General features: G+C 33.9%; 3 protein-coding genes across 5 annotated transcripts; 1 reads left to right on the forward strand and 2 right to left on the reverse strand.

Annotated features, from left to right (window-relative positions):
• The first annotated feature begins 336 nt into the window (after positions 1 to 336).
• LOC18051886 (O-fucosyltransferase 23) lies at positions 337 to 2751 on the forward strand. Its single transcript, XM_006448686.2, has one exon. It carries the CDS (start codon positions 565 to 567, stop codon positions 1918 to 1920), a length of 1356 nt encoding a protein of 451 aa, XP_006448749.1. The 5' UTR covers positions 337 to 564; the 3' UTR covers positions 1921 to 2751.
• An 821-nt stretch (positions 2752 to 3572) lies between these two features.
• Positions 3573 to 8767, reverse strand: LOC18051887 (probable E3 ubiquitin-protein ligase ARI1). 3 transcript variants are annotated; one of them, XM_006448688.2, is made up of 4 exons: positions 8467 to 8767; positions 7519 to 8033; positions 6011 to 6771; positions 3573 to 4282 (listed from the first exon to the last, which is right to left on the reverse strand). In XM_006448688.2, exons 2-4 carry the CDS (start codon positions 7939 to 7941, stop codon positions 3904 to 3906), a joined length of 1563 nt encoding a protein of 520 aa, XP_006448751.1. In that variant the 5' UTR covers positions 7942 to 8033; positions 8467 to 8767; the 3' UTR covers positions 3573 to 3903. The 3 variants fall into 3 exon arrangements, with proteins under 3 accessions (XP_006448751.1, XP_024046146.1, XP_024046147.1); XM_024190378.1 differs by having other exon boundaries at positions 7519 to 8383; XM_024190379.1 differs by having other exon boundaries at positions 8415 to 8767.
• A 6497-nt stretch (positions 8768 to 15264) lies between these two features.
• On the reverse strand, positions 15265 to 17225 carry LOC18051888 (probable zinc transporter 10). Its single transcript, XM_006448692.1, has 3 exons — positions 16620 to 17225; positions 15985 to 16134; positions 15265 to 15570 (listed from the first exon to the last, which is right to left on the reverse strand). The coding sequence occupies exons 1-3, from the start codon at positions 17223 to 17225 to the stop codon at positions 15265 to 15267; spliced, it is 1062 nt and encodes a 353-aa protein (XP_006448755.1).
• Between the last annotated feature and the right edge of the window lie 957 nt (positions 17226 to 18182).

The raw sequence follows: 18182 nt of genomic DNA on the forward strand, positions 1-18182 counted from the left end.
CTCGTTTTTTGCTTTCTGGGGTCTTCCTCTGAACGCTGATTCCTTTTATCATAACCCCATTTTCGTCCGTTTCCCAATATTTGTGTGTTGCTTTGTGGAATCACTTTCCCTGCTGTCAGTGATTCAAAATGCACCTCTTCCTCTTCAAAAACTAGACGCTTTCTTTTGGATTATCTCCGTTTTCCTTGTGAGAATTGTATTCAAGCAAAAGGTCTAGGCTTTGTTTACTTCTATTTTTATTATTATTATATGAATTTCAATTTACGGTCTTTATTTGTTCTTGCAAGTCATGTATAAATATTAAATTGTATGAACCCTTATGTTTTAACGCTTCTTTTTTTCTTTTTTGGCACCATTATCGATTATCACTTGATTTTTATCAATCGTGCAGATTTTCAAGTTTGGTTGATATCTTTGGACTGAATCTTGTGTTACCTTTTGGATTTTCGGCAAGTGGTTAAAATTCTGGGTATGTGCAAGCTTTTCTTCTGACTGAATCGGATCTTTTGAGCACAGAGTTGTTATGGAAAAGCCGTAAACTGTGTTTGGGTTGGAAATATCTGAATGGATTTGTTATTTAGTTGTAAAAGTTCAAGATTGTTTGGCTCTCACCCAAAATTGGGTTCTTTGACATGCAAATGTCTTGTTTTGGTTGTTGTTGCTCTGTTTGTGCGAATCGCATGGCTGCCTTCCTTCTTCGGATTTGTTGGGATTGAACCGAAGAACGTTGAATTTATCCAAACTCGATATTTGTCTACGGATTCTGATTCTGGAATTCGTAAAGATAAGTTCTTAGAGGTTCCTCAAATTGTATGGGGACTAAACAATCAAAAGATTGCATTTGCAAGGGCTTGTTTGACTGCTAGATTGCTAAACCGTACTCTTTTGATGCCTAGCTTAAGCGCTTCATTGTTTTACAAGGAAGTTGATCTGTTGCAGCCAATTTCCTTCGATAAGGTGTTCCAATTTCAAAGGTTTAATTCTCTCTGTAGTGGGTTTGTTCAATTGGGTCGTTATTCTGATGTTTTGAATCGAACTAATGTTTTTGAGCTTCAGAAGGGAAGTGGAAGGAAATGGACTGCTGAGAGAGATATGGATCAGTTGATGGAGTCCACAGAGGATTCAATTGATGGGTATGAAGTGATTCGGGTGGTTGGAAAGAATCCATTTTTGTGGCACGATCATTGGCCTGTTAAGGACTATGCAAGGATATTTGAATGCTTGGTTTTAGTTGATGAAATAGCAAAAGAAGCTGATAAAGTTGTGTCTAAGATTAGAGAGGTAGGAAGAGACATTAGAAGCAATGCCGAGTCTTCACAAAATGGCGCAGACTCTAAAGATTCCTCAGCACAGCAGATTCCTTATGTTGCAGTTCACATGAGGATAGAGATAGACTGGATGATTCATTGTAAGAAGTTGGAGCAACGATCAAACATAAGCCAGATTTGTAGTAGCAAGGAGGAGATTGTGGAGAGAGTCGGAAACATTGTGGGTCCGAAAACTCCAACTGTTCTTTACCTTGCAGTGGCTGATAGCCTCCTTAAAGATTCTTCTATATTGAGTGGTTGGAAAGAAGGCTTGCATCCTGTTGAGAAGAAGAAATTGGGTGTCGATGGAATTTACGGTATGTATCCGTATCTCATTCAGTCAGCAATAGACTATGAAGTGTGCCTAAGGGCTGATGTCTTTTTGGGCAACAGTTTCTCCACATTTTCAAATCTTATAGTTCTTGAGAGAACACAAAGGATGATGAGAATGGGAGTTAATAGCTCATGTGGTGTGGATATAAGATGGCCTTCTTATGCTTATAATATATTAGGAGAATCAAATGGTGCTAGGAGATGGATGACAAATATGTCCGATTCAAGCCTTCGAGCCATCAGTTATGGTTCTAATGCAATCTCGTGTTCAGAGTCATGACTTGCAGTTCCTGAATGCAGCAGCTTTCCAGTTTAGCTGAAGAAATTACAGTACTGATCCAACTTGGGCCGAGTTAGCTTGAAGGAAATTTTTGTAAAGAAAATCGTTAAGACAGTGCCATACAGAAATCGGTACAGTTATTATATTTTGCAGTTTTGAAACTTTTCTCATTTTGTTCATATCACATGTTCATATAAACCCTCATGTTGGAGAGTTTATTTATTCATTAATTTGTTTATTTTATTGGAATTCGTTATATACAATCCCTTCCAATTCCATAGCAGAATTCCTTCCATTAAGTTGTGAATGTTCTTGAATTGTCACTATGATTTTCAAGGAGTCGTACATATTGCGGGTATTACTGCAGCTTTTGGGAAGAATATACTCTGTAGAACGTAAAGTTACCAAGAACTAATAACGATGAAATACTCATTTCTGTGCTTAATCATCAAGCTATACCAAACCAGCTTCATATGTAAATTTCCAGGTTTGCTTGCTGCCTAATGATTGTGTGATGCCATCTTTTAAAGTTTGGTCAAAGTAAAGCTTCCTGATCAGCTGGTTGTTTGTCGATTCTATTTGTGATTGCCGCATTTCAAGGATCAAACAGACGGGAAAAAGAGTAAGGTCCTCCACTTTGTTTCCTCAAGAACAATCAAAGGCATCAACGTCTCCATTTGTGGTCCTGACTTTGTTGGAAAGAGAGCCCCTAAGTTACATCTTCTACTTATTGCAACTTGGCAACACCTGACTAGATGACTTCACCACCTGTACTTATGGTTTTCGGGAACAGGGTGTAGGCAATAGAAGAAATTTATCGGTTACCCCGGTGTTCCTGCTAAGCAATTTGTTATCTTTTTTTTTATCTTGCTGTTTTTATTGTTATTTTCTAGAGTTGAACTGAAGGTAGAGTGGTTGGTGAGGGCAGTTCAAGCCTTGAGTTCTTCCTCATTTATTTGAGTGAAAGTTAGTCTCCCCCCTAGCTGTTTTGAGTGGAAGTGGAGTAAACATTTTTCAAATATTAGAGAGAATAAAAATTTAGGCCATATTTTATGAGAATTTGAGTGATAGTCTAATTGTAAATATTAATAATAGATCTCATGTAATATGAGTTACAAGTTTAATTATAATAGTCAGTTAAAAAAAAACTAAAGGCAGAGGAATTATTAGATGGTACAGTTTTGATGGGATCTAATATTTAAAATCGTGACACTTGTTTCAAATTTTCTCTTTTAATTTCGTAATATCCATCCATTATGATTGTAATTAGCACACATGATGTGGTAAGTCTGTTGTACTTAATTGAAGTCGCCTCACATAAACTTAGATGAGTCAGCCCACAATGGCTCAGCAGATAGGGTTCCAGAAATGCTCTAGCCTTGTTTTTCTAAGGAAGCCTTCCGGTCGAAGGCACATGCTGCCTTAAGAGCCTGAAAACATGGCTGAGACTGGTTGACTCTCATCATAAAATGCCTAAGATCAAGCCTGAGATGTCGGCAATAATGCACATGAAGACTACTTTCTAAGGCAATTTCCTCCCATCGTTTAACTTTAATGTAACCACTTATTTCTAAATGAGAAATGCCACCCTTAGAGTCAGTAAAATATTTCAAAGCATTCCTTACTTATTCAGCAAAGAAAAAAAGAGAGAATAGGAAAATGAAAAGGTTTGATTGACTTTTCTGTTATCAACTCAATGACATAATGTTTCTATCTTTTTTTCTTTTTACTTTCAAGATGAAAGCAGCCATCAAGAGTGGATGCTTATCCTTCCATCTTATGCAAGGACCTTCCAGAGCCACAATTTTTTCAGCAGCTAATGACTAAGATAACATGGTAAGCAAGAGCATCCATTTTTACATGCCCGTGTAAGGAAAAATGGGAGTGAAAGAGCGAGAAGCTCTCCGACCTCCTCTAAAAAGCATTCTCGGTAGCGCTCATCAACTTATGTTCATGTGATTTCAGAGTAATCTTTTATCTGCTTCACTGCATATAATCTTCATAGTAGGTATCACTTATCACAGAGACGAACCTTTCAAGCCAAGGAAGTTGATGAAGATCCTTCATTGCATCTCCATAAGAGTCTGTACAGCGGGGTGGTGATTGGTAAGGATGATGATCACTAAGACTGAAACCGCCAGCAAGGAATCTTTGGATTAGCGCCAGCTGTGATCTTTCTTGGTCTGAGTAAGCATCCATAATCATGGGGAGAGAATTGAAAGTTTCCCAAGCTGATTGTTCTGATTCATGGACAGATTGGGTCAACTCTTCTGAATTGTCTTCATCCCAAAAGGCACATTGGCAGGTCTGTTGGCCGTCTCTATATTCAGCACCACAAGAATAGCAGAACTCATGTCCACACCTGGAAATCAAACATGAGAGTACATTTGGGTTTCAAAACTATGGACTCTGCAGTTAAATCAAGTTAAATTTGACCTGTTATTATTTACTATTACAAACATATACTGATTGCCAGAGACTATTTCACATTTGGACAACATGTGCAGGAAACAATTAAAATTCATCCAACAGCTAGTTGTTGCTTGTCTTCCTAGCAATGCTTCAGTTCTAACCAACCAAAGCCGATTAGCTGTAATTGATGGATATCACAATCAGAAACTATCATCCTATATTATTGCATAAGATATTTACGAAAAACTTGAATAAATTTTCTTTTCCCATCTCACATATTTGATTTTGTAGAAATTTTGCACTGTTAACTAAATTCAAGTTCCACGGACAAAAATACCAATAACTTTTTCAAATCTATCACTACCCAAATAAGATCATCATGAAGCAGATGAAACTCAAATTAGTGCATCTGTGTGTGAAAAAGAGAGAGGCAGAGGAAGAGACCAAAATACAAACGTAACCCATTCACAAGCACCAGAATACAGCAGACTCTTAGTAAAAACCTATCTAGTAAGAATTCACTATAATTATAATTTTGGGTAAAAGTAAATCATTCCAACAAGGAGCCCATATGAAAGTACAGAATAGAAGTGGTGACCACACTATAATTTCACTAGTCAGAGGATCTTCCATTCCTCTTGTGGGGTTATGGATCTTTCCAATTGCATCTTTATCAAATGGTTATAAAACTCAAAATTGTGAACCACAAAGCTTTTCCTTATCCAATCAGCTAAATTCAACAAAACCTCATTATTTATTCCAAGTTTTCTAATGACGCTGCCCTATCCATCTTGTTTGGTTCAACTGCAGTTCTAGATTGTTCCTCCCTAATAGCTGAACATAAATTTTCCATTTATAAGTCCAGCACTTTAAAATTTGAACATAACCCAATGCAGTTCCCAACTTCATCCACCCTCTAATCTTATGTGCAGTATCCTCATTATCACTTACAACATCTTTATTGATAAATATTAGAGCATCAAATACCCATGGCATATACGAGACATCAAACCTTCGAAACTAACCAAACAGACACTGTAAAAAAATGGAAAGAACTAGAAAAGTTACTTAATGATATAAGCAACAATGTAATTGTCTTCAAAAGCTCCATTTCAAGCAAACAAATTGTTATTAATCACAACTGTATGCTCACTGACAGACCTAACAACACTAACACCAATCTCCTAAACGCTGTCATTGACAGAACATTTCATCACCACAATAGCCATTACCACCAATATTCTTAAATAGGAAACCGAAGCCATGTCATTGGTCTCACTACAAGCCTCTTATCAAAAACCAGTCTGACTACATAACTATTTGACATATACTAACCTATCAAATTTCATTAGACTCAAAGTTCTTGGACCTAACAACTTCTAAGACCTCAAAATCCTAAAGGGCAAATTCTTTAATTTGAGAGGAGTCATAAGCACCTTACTTTCCATGCATGCTGCTTCCAACCAGAACACCACGCTTTTACATTTAACATTAAAAAAAAAATAGAAATCAGATGATTGAGTCAACCAGTTTTTCAAACTCCTAGAGGCAATCTAACTGATTTGTGGCTGATTAAGAGAAAGAGGTTTACCAACTTTCTAACCCATCTATGGATCTACCATCTTTTTAATTTAAAAAATAAAATAAAATTATCCATGACGGAAGTGAAATATCTTACCAGCAGGTCATGTGATAGCAACCATGAGTGAGCTCAATCATCCTGCGGCACTGCTGGCAACGCCTCCACCTTTTGTTTTGTGCCAACCGATGCAAGGTTATGTCCCCTGCATCTCTCTCCTCCAAAGGGAGATTCTGGTACTCTTCACAGCTCAATGAAGAATGCCAAGGAACCCCACATTCCACACAGATAGATCTTTCACAAACTGGGCACTCAACACAGCTATTATCAGACTGACTTGAAGAACTTGCCCTAGCTGACAAACATTCACGAGGATCAAGCAGGACAGAACAATTAGGAAAGGGGCAGTAGATTCTATCTGAGTGGAGGATATTTGCTTCTGCAAGGGCTGTCTCCAATGATTCATATGAACTGAGTGGCAGAAACGATTTGCACTCTACAGTGGAAATGAAATATTTACATCTCAACTGAGGACATCTGATTGGAACCTGAGATGACTGCACTTTCCCATCAATATAGGTTCTCATACAATGCGAACAGAACTTGTGGGAACATTTCATTGTGATCATCATTGGATAAGGCTTGTCCTCACAGCAGATAGAACAGTTTTCCGGTGATTTATCACCCTGGGACGGAGAAGAGACAATACCGACTGCTATTTGAGCTAATCTCAATGGCCTCTCAACCTCAATGCTGGGAACGAGCTTTAAGACAAAAGCTTCAAGATTACTGGTATATTCTAAGATTCTTTGTCTCAGTGCTACCAAAAGCGGAATGTCAAGTTTTTCCTCACGTGTAATCTACATAAAATTCACATGTTAAAGCTAGCATTCAATACATTATATTTAATAGATTCAATGAGAGCTATTTACAAAGAATTCATCATAATAGTCAATTTTTTTTTCACTGTTACAAAATGTGAGAACTATGACAAGTTTACAGGCTAAAAATGCAAGATGTGAGCAAAGATATTGACCTTGAATCCAAACAATTTTCAAGAGACAATAATACAAGGTTTGTGAGTGGAAAAAGCATTTATAGAAGTGCAAATAAGCTTATTTGATGTGGTAAAATGAAAAATAGATTACAATCAATTTCGACAATCTGAAGGGCTTAGACAAAGACTTAGCATCATGAAGTGAAGTTACTGCTGCAATAATTATAACTCAAAGACAAATCTTCTGAAACGGAACAAACCTGATCATACAACAACTCAGAATCCATAAAAGCTTATTTGATGTGGTAAAATGAAAAATAGATTACAATCAATTTCGACAATCTGAAGGGCTTAGACAAAGACTTAGCATCATGAAGTGAAGTTACTGCTGCAATAATTATAACTCAAAGACAAATCTTCTGAAACGGAACAAACCTGATCATACAACAACTCAGAATCCATAAAAGCTTATTTGATGTGGTAAAATGAAAAATAGATTACAATCAATTTCGACAATCTGAAGGGCTTAGACAAAGACTTAGCATCATGAAGTGAAGTTACTGCTGCAATAATTATAACTCAAAGACAAATCTTCTGAAACGGAACAAACCTGATCATACAACAACTCAGAATCCGTAAAAGCATACACACAGCCGATTTTATTCTGAATTGCTGTGATAAGACCATCCATTAGAGCTAAATAATCAGCCACAGATTCCTCCACAAAGAAATCAAGCTTCTTTTGCACTTGCATAATGGGAATATTAAATGATCTCTCCATGACCACACCAATTCCAGAGAATCCAGAACCAGACTCCCCAACCTCAGTTATTGACATGCCCTTGAAGAACATCTTCACTGAAAATTCATCAAGATCCTCCTTCACTACTTCCTTCACCGCCACATCTTCAGTCTCCTTCCATACTTCATCGTCTTCACAACAGCTCCTAAATTCTTCCTCATCTTCTTCTAATCTCACTTCTCTGACTATTTTCACTGAAGATTCATCCACAATTATATCTTGATCCTCCATTTCTCACACAATTTTTACCCCCAAGAAAACCAACAAACACCTCTGCAACTAGCCAACTCCAAAAGCCTTCAAGGTGTGATATTAATCAAAATCTATACAAAAACCATCAGCAAATCAATTCCAAAAAATTCCATTTTTCAGCATCTATATCTCCAAAATCACAACAAAAAAATAAGAAACTGGTGAAACAAACTTCCAGATTTCAACAGCATCAAGCACTGATCTTTCAGCTGCTAATTTAAAATCACAATCTAGCAAATACCCACCAGCAGATCAATTCAAAACTCTAAATTTTACCGAGAAAATACCGAAAAACAACTAAAAATTCCCAGATACCCAAAAATAACCAAAATAAACAGCGTTCAAATACAATAAAAATCGGATCTTTGATACTTCCCCATCAATCAAAAGAAGCCCAAGTTGTCCACAAAAGCAAACCCTCCTAAAGAAAATAGAATAAGAAGAAAATATACCAAAAAAATGGAAAAGGTATCAACTTGGAGATAAAAAATGAAGGCTCCATACCATGACTGTAAGTCCTTATCTATCTGGACTGGAGGGAATTTTAGGCCAGTGGATGTGGAGAGGTGTTGTCTGTTGAAGAAGAGTGGGAATAAAAGTTTAAAGAAGAACCACTAATCTGACATTTTTTGCTTTACTAAGATTAGATTAAGATTCCGATGTGGAGAGAGAAAGGGCGAATGATCAGTTACCATTTGCTGTAAACGGCGTGAGATAAAAGGAACCTCTTTTGCTTTGCGTTGCTGGCGTTCTTGCAGCTGCTTGCCACCTTGACTTTGACACACTCATGTTTCCTTTCACACTTGTCTCTCTTTCTTACAAGTAATTTTATTGCCACTTGACTACTACAAGGTATATATTCTTTTTATTTTTCTTTTTATTCTCTTGATTAAATAATTGCAAGATTTTATTCTTTTATTAGTGTCTTTTATCAAATTTATCATTTTTTTTTTTTGCCCTCAGAATCTAAAATTTAATGCTATTTAGGGGAAATGAATTGGTAAGTGCCGTATATGCTCACAAAATTATATCACATGAGGAATTTAAAGGTAAAAAAAACCTTGTCAACTTATTCTCTTTTCTCTTATCTCAAAGACAAAACTTTCTCTTTCAAATCTTTAAATAAAATCAAGTGAAAAAAAAAAAAAAACAAACGCAGTGAAAGATTAATGAAGAATCTTAGCATAAAGCTTTGGTTTTAAGCAACCAATGCACATGGGTGTTTTGTCTTCTCTTTGACTTTTTCAACGCCCCACAAAAATTTAAAAAAACATTTTTTTAATTGAAAAAAGAACTAATTAAGTCTGAAAAAGGGAACTGTGCTTGGGTTGAAACACGAGATAATAATGATTACCCACTCCTTTTTCCCAATTTATTATTAATTTTCCTTGTTATTTGAAATTAGGCACTGATTGTGTGTGCGTACGTCGTATGTATGCCGCAAGTATCCTGTTCCCCCATCTCCGAACTCAAAATTCAAGTGATTAATGTGCATCGTTATTATTAATTTATTAGAAAAAGAGTCAATGATTATCTCTTATTTAAGCAGAATAAAAATGTTAGTTTTTAATGTAATAACTTAAAATTAAACCCCTTTTTGTGAGAACTAATTTATAAGAGGATAAGATAACGAAACACGGACACGAAAAATCCACAATTTAACACAAAAAAAAAAGAAAAAGAAAAAAATAGTTCAGAGATAATAATGATTGTTTTGTTAACTAATTTCCCACCGGCCCATATTGGAGTTTCTAATGAAATCAGTCCATAAATAATGAGAGGAATGAATTAAATTAGGAAGTTGCCGGTTGGTATGATTGGGCAAAAATGGGTGCACAGATAGGACACTGTAAATTATATTATTTTATTTTTTTTTTGTATAATCGGCGCAAGTTACTAGAATCAATTATAAATTGAAAAAATTGTGAAAGTTTTGTTTGATATGTTAGTTGGTTTTAGCTTTGAAAATTAATTAGTCCTTTGGTAGGGTCGATGAGGTTGATAAAATAGTTGCGTAATTAATTGTCTGTTTGTTGTAAATAGATTTTCATGTTTTTTTTTTACGATCCATTATTATTGTTAACCAACAAAAATAAAAATAAAAAAATTGACTGATGACCGATCAGTCCAACCAATTACCAAAGCCCACCCAATTGGTCAGAGAACAGGTGGAGGAATTTGACTTCATTTATTACATTATTTGTAATTATTAGCACAAGCAAAGATATAATAATTTCTGTTGTGCTAAAAAAAAATTTAAAAAAAAAAAACAACGTATATTTGTGCACTCAGTTCTATAGAGAAATGTGAAAAATCAGAGGGCGAAGAGAGGGCTAAAAAAATAAATAGAAAATGAAGAGCCCCATGGCCATGTGCAACTTCTGTAATGGCTCATGTCAGATTAAATGATTGGCTGACAGAAATTTTATTTGAATTTTATTTTAAAAAAATTGGGTAAAATATTTGGCGTACAAAAAATTTATTTTGACAAAATTTCTCTCTCTTTTAAAACTATTGTAATGTTAAAAAAAAAATGGGAATAAAAATTCTCGCTTGGTCAGTCTTATTTTTTTATTTTTAATCAACGTAAGATAATCTTGAAACAATACAAAGTGCATTCAAGGCCTGTTGAACTAGGCTTCTGTGACATAATCTCTGGAAGAGTTTATACTAGCAATGCAAAATATTATTTTTGTTTCTGCAGAAATTAATCTCTCAATCTGAATGTGTGTGATATAATGCTCAAAATACCTCTAAAATGTATTATAAATATATGTAAACCTCCGACTAATAAATATAATAAGTAGATTGTAACTATTTAAAAATGAAAATTAGTTTCTATCATTCAATAAATAATATTTATCAAACACTTTTTTTTTATATCTCAATCACATTCCTTTATGATCGCAACTATACAAATATAATTGTCGGTTTATTTATCTCTAATGTCAAAACACTCACACCAGCTCACTAAACTTAAGTATAAACTATATAATCTTATCCTATCTCTTTTCATTTTATATTTTCATGACCTTCAATCATTAAGTTAAATTACACATATTTCAAATTATAATTTAAAATCAAGCTTACTTATAAAAATTCTTAATTAGTAAGAAATAGGAAAAGAACAATCAATAAATCTAAATTCTTTCAATTTATTGTGGTTAGATAGAAATGACGGACATAAAACAATAAAAATAAATTAATTATAAATGCAAGTAATTTGTTAGAAAATTTCGTGTTTAATTTTTATTTATCCTTAAATGTAATTTTATTTCAAATGAGGGTTTTATGAGGACAATCATGGGTGCCCCCAAAGCTTGACTCTAATAAGACAAAAAGCCTTTCTTTGAGCCCAACCACAAGCAAACATTAGGGGCCCAATTATGGTGAGAGCTGTGGAACACTGCAGCTGTGGGCTCGAACATATAAAGAATCGATTTTAACTTACCCACTCTGGATTACTTACTTCCAACCATGTTTAGTACAGGAAAATTTTTAAAATACATAAAAAAATAATGTAATTAATTAATGCATGTATAATATTTGTATTTAGATTTTAAAAAACTACGATTTGCACGATGATTTTTTAAAATAAATATATAAATGTCATAACATAATTTTTTTATTATATGTCTGACTTGATATATATTCTAAAATTTCTTCTTGTTAAGAGCAAAAAAGAATGGTGCCTAGTTCATGTCGCAGATTGTGTGGGGAATTTGGGGAGACTATTTTGCATTCTTTCTTTGTATGTGCAAATGCCGAGTAGGTGTGGGAAATTTCTCCAATTAGTTTCGCATGGCTGTCTTGTATGCTTATGGGATCGATGTGTGGAAACTTTTCCAACCTATGCATACGTTCATTTTGCTTCTTAGAGTCCTTAAAACCCCTAGTATATATTCACACACCAAGAAAGATAGGGATAGAGGGTAGAACAAAACTAGAGCCCGAATCTCAGGGGGATTAACTCCGTTAGACGTGTTCTAGGGGTTGCCTCTCTTGTCCAGTGAATCTTTGCCCCATACACGCAGTAGCGGCTCGACCTCTAGGCGACTTAGGCAGTTGCCTAGGGCTCCACTGTACATGAAGGCCTCACGAGATGATTATTTTGTATATAAAATAGGAAAGTGAATTTAAAAGTCATGATTATTCATTTAATTTATTATTATTTTGTAATTATCTTTTCCTAAATAAACTATCAAATTTCTATAAAGTTTATTTAATGTAGTACTTAGTAGTTTTAATTTCTACAAAATCGATAAATTAATAGTTTCAATCCAACAAATTCTCTATTTCATTGTTAGAATTAATATGTTATATTTCAAAAGTTAGTAGTTTTAATTTCTACAAAACCGATAAATTAATAGTTTCAATCCTACAAATTCTCTCTTTCATTGTTAGAATTAATATGTTATATTTCAAAAGTTTTATATTCATTTTAAACCTCTATAAAAGCCCCACATTTTATTACTTATCCATTAAATTTTTCCTCCAACAATCAAGACATGATATGTTCTTGGTGTTTGAGAGAAAGAAAGAGAGAGAGGGAAAAAAAATCATGCTTCCTCTACTTTCCACTTAAGAAGAAAAAAAAAATTCTAACAGTTCTCTTTATTCTCTATGACTATTGGTCATTACTCAAATTCTCAAACAATTAATATAAATATAAGTTAATTTATTATTTCATCTCAAATTTCAGATTTATCTTTTTATTATTCTCTTAATTAGTTGTGTTATTTATTTATTTATTTATTCTTATTTCTTTTTAATATATTCTTTTATTCATCTACTCTTTTTTGTGTGTGCTTGTTTTATATATTTTGAAATAAAATTATATCGAAAAACTTTAGAGAATAGAAGAACAGAAAAAATAGTTTAATTTAGAAAAGGAGTAGTAAAAAAAGATATAATTTGAGTTTAAAAAATAAGTGAAAATGTTATAATTGAATTAAAATTTCATGAATTAGCAACAATGGAATAGAATTTTATTTAGTAATTTTAGATTTTAGAGTGTTTAAAGAATTGATTTTCAATAAATAATATATATATCTATATATATATATATATATATGGTTGAGTCGGCCCTGCATACACGTAAGGGGTTCAACTTATTAGGAGAGGCTGTGGACAGGTCTGAGCAACCTGGACTGATTGAGCTGGAAGGCTTAAGGGTTTCTGATGGCATGCCAACAGCCAGGTCTACGGGTTCGCCGCATCATAGAGATGATAGGAAGACCGTCATAGAACCTAAGGAATATTTATGCAACTTTAGATGCATTCTCTCAATTCTTAATTTCTCAGTCGAAAGTACGAAAGCTTCCCCTACTTGTGTTTTGGCTTGTACTCATCGAAATTTGGATGCTTGTGTAAGATGGGTTCCTATATATAGTTGTCTATCTGTTTCTAATTCTGAGACTAGGGTTCCACTGTAGCTGGGTTGGTATAAACTTATTACAGATACGGGTGTGGATGTTCATCGTGGAATGGCTGGTCTGGCGGTCATGTGGTTCGGAATCATGAGGGTTGGTTATGTTGGCAGGGGGCTGATCTTGTTGTCTATTCTGATGATGTTGATATTACAGATGTGGAAGCCTTACGTTTCGGTATTCGACTAGTGGTTTGTTTCCACTTATGGTTGAGCTGGACATATTGGTGCATATTATTAGTTAGTCCAAAGAAAGTAGAGTACTTGCTTAGATTATTATTTTAGATTCATGAGTGAGATATAATGATGAGTGGGACTATTGGCACCCCTCTAAATATCTCTCAACACCTCTTTTTTTTATTAATTCCATTAAAATATTGTAAAAAATTTTTAACACCCCTTTAATGACAAAAATACCCTTAATTTAAATTTATTAGTATAAACCCCATTGTTTAATAATATATTAGTTAACAATTCAAAGAAAAGAAAATATATGTAAAAAGATTTATTTAACATTATACCTCTTCAGTAGTGAATGCAGCAGTATAATCCATAACATCTACTTTATTATCAAGAATGGCATCTATGGTAGAACTTTCTTCCTTTACAATTATTGTACATATATTACATAAGTTAATACAAGACACAAAACTCGAATAATAGTAATTTATTCAACAATAATCAACAAATATTTGATTTTGAGTAGGGGTTTAATTAAAAATTATCTTATTATGTAATTTTAATAAAGGTTAAAATTGTAAAATAACTAAAGGGGTGTTGAGAGATATTTAGAGGGGTACCAATAGTCCCACTCTATAATGATTAATTTTACAAAGCCATAACTTAAAATAGGGCCCGTTTCAAAATACTGGGGCCTTAGGTGAAATTTTTTTATGAGGTCTCCTTACTTTCACAAATCTCAACCCCAAAGGAAATATAAAAGAACTTAAAATTCAATCAATTTTTAATTATATTTTAAATATCAACAATCATCAAAACATAAGAATTTTCAAAAAATAAAAGTAGTTAATAAGCTATCTTTTTACTTCCTTTAAAACTATTATTTCAGGAAACCCTTAACCTTAAAAGTGAACCAATAAATGTAATAATTTTTTTTTTTTATAGAGAAGAGTACAAGAAATTTTATAATGTTAAAAATTTAAGAGTTTTTTAAAACAGATAAATAATTTAATCTTTTTCTTAGAAAAGTTATTAATAAGTTAATGGTTAGACAATATTATTAATCATAACTCTTTAACTTGAAAATTATAAAATATATAATTTGTATAAAACTTCTTAATTAAAAGATAAATATCTAAAAATAGGCTTTCGTCATATAAGTAATCTAAAAAATCTATTAGTTTGAGTATATATATTAAGGAACCCAACAAAAAAAATAAAAACAAAGATAGAGTATTCATAATTTATGGGGTTTAGGTGATCACAGTGAGTCCTTTCCTAAATATGGGGCTTTAGACGAACTACTTAGTTAGTACTTAAAACCACCCATGACTTAAAAAATAAATAGATCTTTAGGGATTATAATCAAGCAACACTTACTCTAATTAAGTTCAATATTTGTACTAGTAGTTCTATTGTGTTACTGGAAATGTTAATTTCGCAGTAATTGATTTGCTAGCTTTGAGTTCGATTCTAAATATTAATGAGAATTTCCTTCACAAAAATAAAAATGACTTGTATGCGAAATAATACTTGAAAAACAATGGTAATTGGCAGTGCGCAGAACTAACATTAACTAATTGCATTGTACAACAGGTTGATTTGTAATCTCACGAACTTACCAAAAAAGAAAAAAACAGCAACATATATAACATAAGCATAATTTATTTGTTTCGGTTCGGTAAGTGATTCAATTAAGCCCATTTAGCCATAAGGGACATGCCACCAGCACCCAAAAGAACAGCAACATATGATTTAACCTGGAGTTTGATGTTTCCCTGCAACTTTGGACCCATAAAATCAGCCGACAGAAGATCAACCAAAGCCATGTAGATCAAAAGCCCAGCTGATGAAGCGTTCAGCAATCCAACGGTGATCAATGAACTTGGACTATTCTCTTTGTAAGTTTTTGACAAGGCAATCCCAAGTGCAATTCCAAATGGAGTTGTTACAGAGAAGAAGAACACCATTACAAGCCTCTTCATCAACTTGTACTCCGCCTGCAATTTGATAATTTCAAATGATAACAAACTTTTGTTTAGAATTTATCAATTCATAAGCTATAAAATTAATATTAAACTGAGTGATTAATGTAATTTGGTCAGAGAAAGTCTTATATGGGAAATTGAATTAATGAGATTGATCATATCATCCCACATGTGAGGATTAATTTAGTTTGTCACACTGCCTCAACAAGTGATATGATAATGGTTTATGAGAAAACTCTTAGCTGCTCAGTTAGCACTGTTCATTTTTCATTCATTCATTACTACATGTATGATTCAAGTAATTATCATAATATACACACCCATATACTAAACACCAAATAAATAAAAAATAATATTTTAGGAACACCAAAAACATTCTTTAGTTTATGATCTCCTGTACCATTATTAATGAATTTGGTGTAATACCTGAAGAATGCAACCACCTAGGCCCATTCCTTCAAACATTTGATGGAAGCAAAGGGCAGCAATGAGACCTTTAATGGTGCAGGTATTGTTTGTGGCTCCAACTGAGAGTCCTATCACAATTGAATGAACAACAATTCCAAGTTCCAATACCTGCAGTTAACCATTTTAATAAACCAAAATAAATAAATAAATAAACAAGATGTCATCATTATTTTAATTAGTCAAAGTAATTAATTATATATGCATAGTCAGTCATAAGGTACGTAACGTGCCAAAGTTTTTTTCTCCAACAAAGTTGATCATTGCTACTTGACCCTTAATTAAATTAAACTTTCATCATGAGGTACGGTACGGCAGAAGCATTAGTAAATAATAAAGTCTTAAATTAAGAAAAAGAGTAATGCTGCACATCACAAATTTTTTATCTTAAAAAATTATTCTAAATGATGTGTCATTAATTGAGTGGTTGGTGAGATAATACAATTAATTTACTTGGATCTTGTAAAAAATTATCAACTACCCAATTAATGACACATCATTTGGGATAATTTTTTGGGATAAAAAATTTGAGATGTGTAGTACTATTCATTAACCAAGTTTGAACGATAAGTCGAAGTGCAAATTGAAGGACTAACCATGGCGATAACACGATAACGAAGCAGTTGCTGGCTAGAATCTGCATCTTTTGGATCAGGACTTAGGCCATGGGCATGGCCATGGACGTGTCCAAAGCTCGCCACGGCTCTCTCTTGGTCTCGCTCGCCGGCTTCAGGAATAACCCCAGAATTGCATTTCTTGCTATAAATACTGGTGGCCAATGAGTCCACCATTAGGGTTGCGATGGCAGACAACATGGCAACAAATCCCGAAAACGGGAACTTGTGCCAAGGATTATCTTTCAAGCAACTAGAGGTGAGCATGTCAAATGAATCAGGCAACACGTGCATGAATCCAGTGGCTAGAATAATTCCAGCTGCGAAAGCCTTAACGACAACGAAAAGGTTTCTATCAGGGTGCAGAGCCGGGATCCAACGTGTGAAAAGCGGTAAACAGACACCAATCATGCTAGTGATTAAGATAGTAACAATGGCTATGATCTTGAGAGGCAACGCCGCTGATTTGTCGTTGCAAGAACTGGTGTCTTCGCCACATTCGTCATCGGATTGTGAAAGAGCTTGGGGTGTGAAGATGGAGATGATGATGAAGAAAATGGAGATGAGTTTGACAAGTGAAGTGTCCATTGATCACTGAGCAGTTTATGGGGGCACTTTCAAATTTTGATATTTCTTTTTCTTCTTTACTTGTGGACTTGAGTTACCAGTTAATGTGGCTAGCTAGCTTATATAGCCAAAAAATCCAATGGGCTCTGCCGCTCTGGGGCGTGTGATTTTGTTGAATAATAATTGCTATGACGACATTGTTGAGCGTTGACAATTAGCGCACCATTTTTATTATCATCGGTTGATGATCCTTTCATTATGATCTATATTGATAGTTTTCACTTCGTTATATATGATACAAATATTTTGATATGATCTCTTTTTTTTTTTTTTTAATGGAGATCTGTTAGCTGGTTACAATTGATGAAAACATCAAATAGCTGGCTCTAATTTACTTCAAAAAAGTTATATCAAAGGAATCCACGGTAATGTTTTTATATATATTTTACTATATTAGTTAAAACAAGATTTTCATCGTTGTTTAATACAGGGATGGCAATTTTTTCCGATGGGATGGGATCCTGCAGGATCCCATCATATTTGAGACGGGATTTGGACATATTTTTGTCCTATAAAAAAATTTAGGGACGGGATTGGGACATTTTTTTATCCCAATTACATATGCGGGACGGGAGTGGGATTGACAAATTTCGTCTCATCCCGTCTCATTACCGATTAAGAATGAAAATTTTTTCAATTGGGATGGGATCCCGTAGGATTCCATCTCTTTTGGGACGGGATTGAGACATATTTTTGTCTCAAAAAAAATATAAGGACGGAATTGAGACGTTTTTTCATCTCATTTGCATATACGGGATGGGACTGGGATTAAATTTCAGTTCCATCATGTCCCATTGCCAACCCTACCAATAAGTTATGCAATTCCCTTCGCGGCCATGTTAAATTGAAAATTGAATAAAATTAAGTAAAAAGCATCAAAATCGCCCAGAATATATCCCTCTTTTGACTCTCAGTGTA

The sequence above is a fragment of the Citrus clementina genome, unplaced genomic scaffold (assembly GCF_000493195.1).
Source record: "Citrus clementina cultivar Clemenules unplaced genomic scaffold, Citrus_clementina_v1.0 scaffold_2, whole genome shotgun sequence".
NCBI lineage: Eukaryota > Viridiplantae > Streptophyta > Magnoliopsida > Sapindales > Rutaceae > Citrus > Citrus x clementina.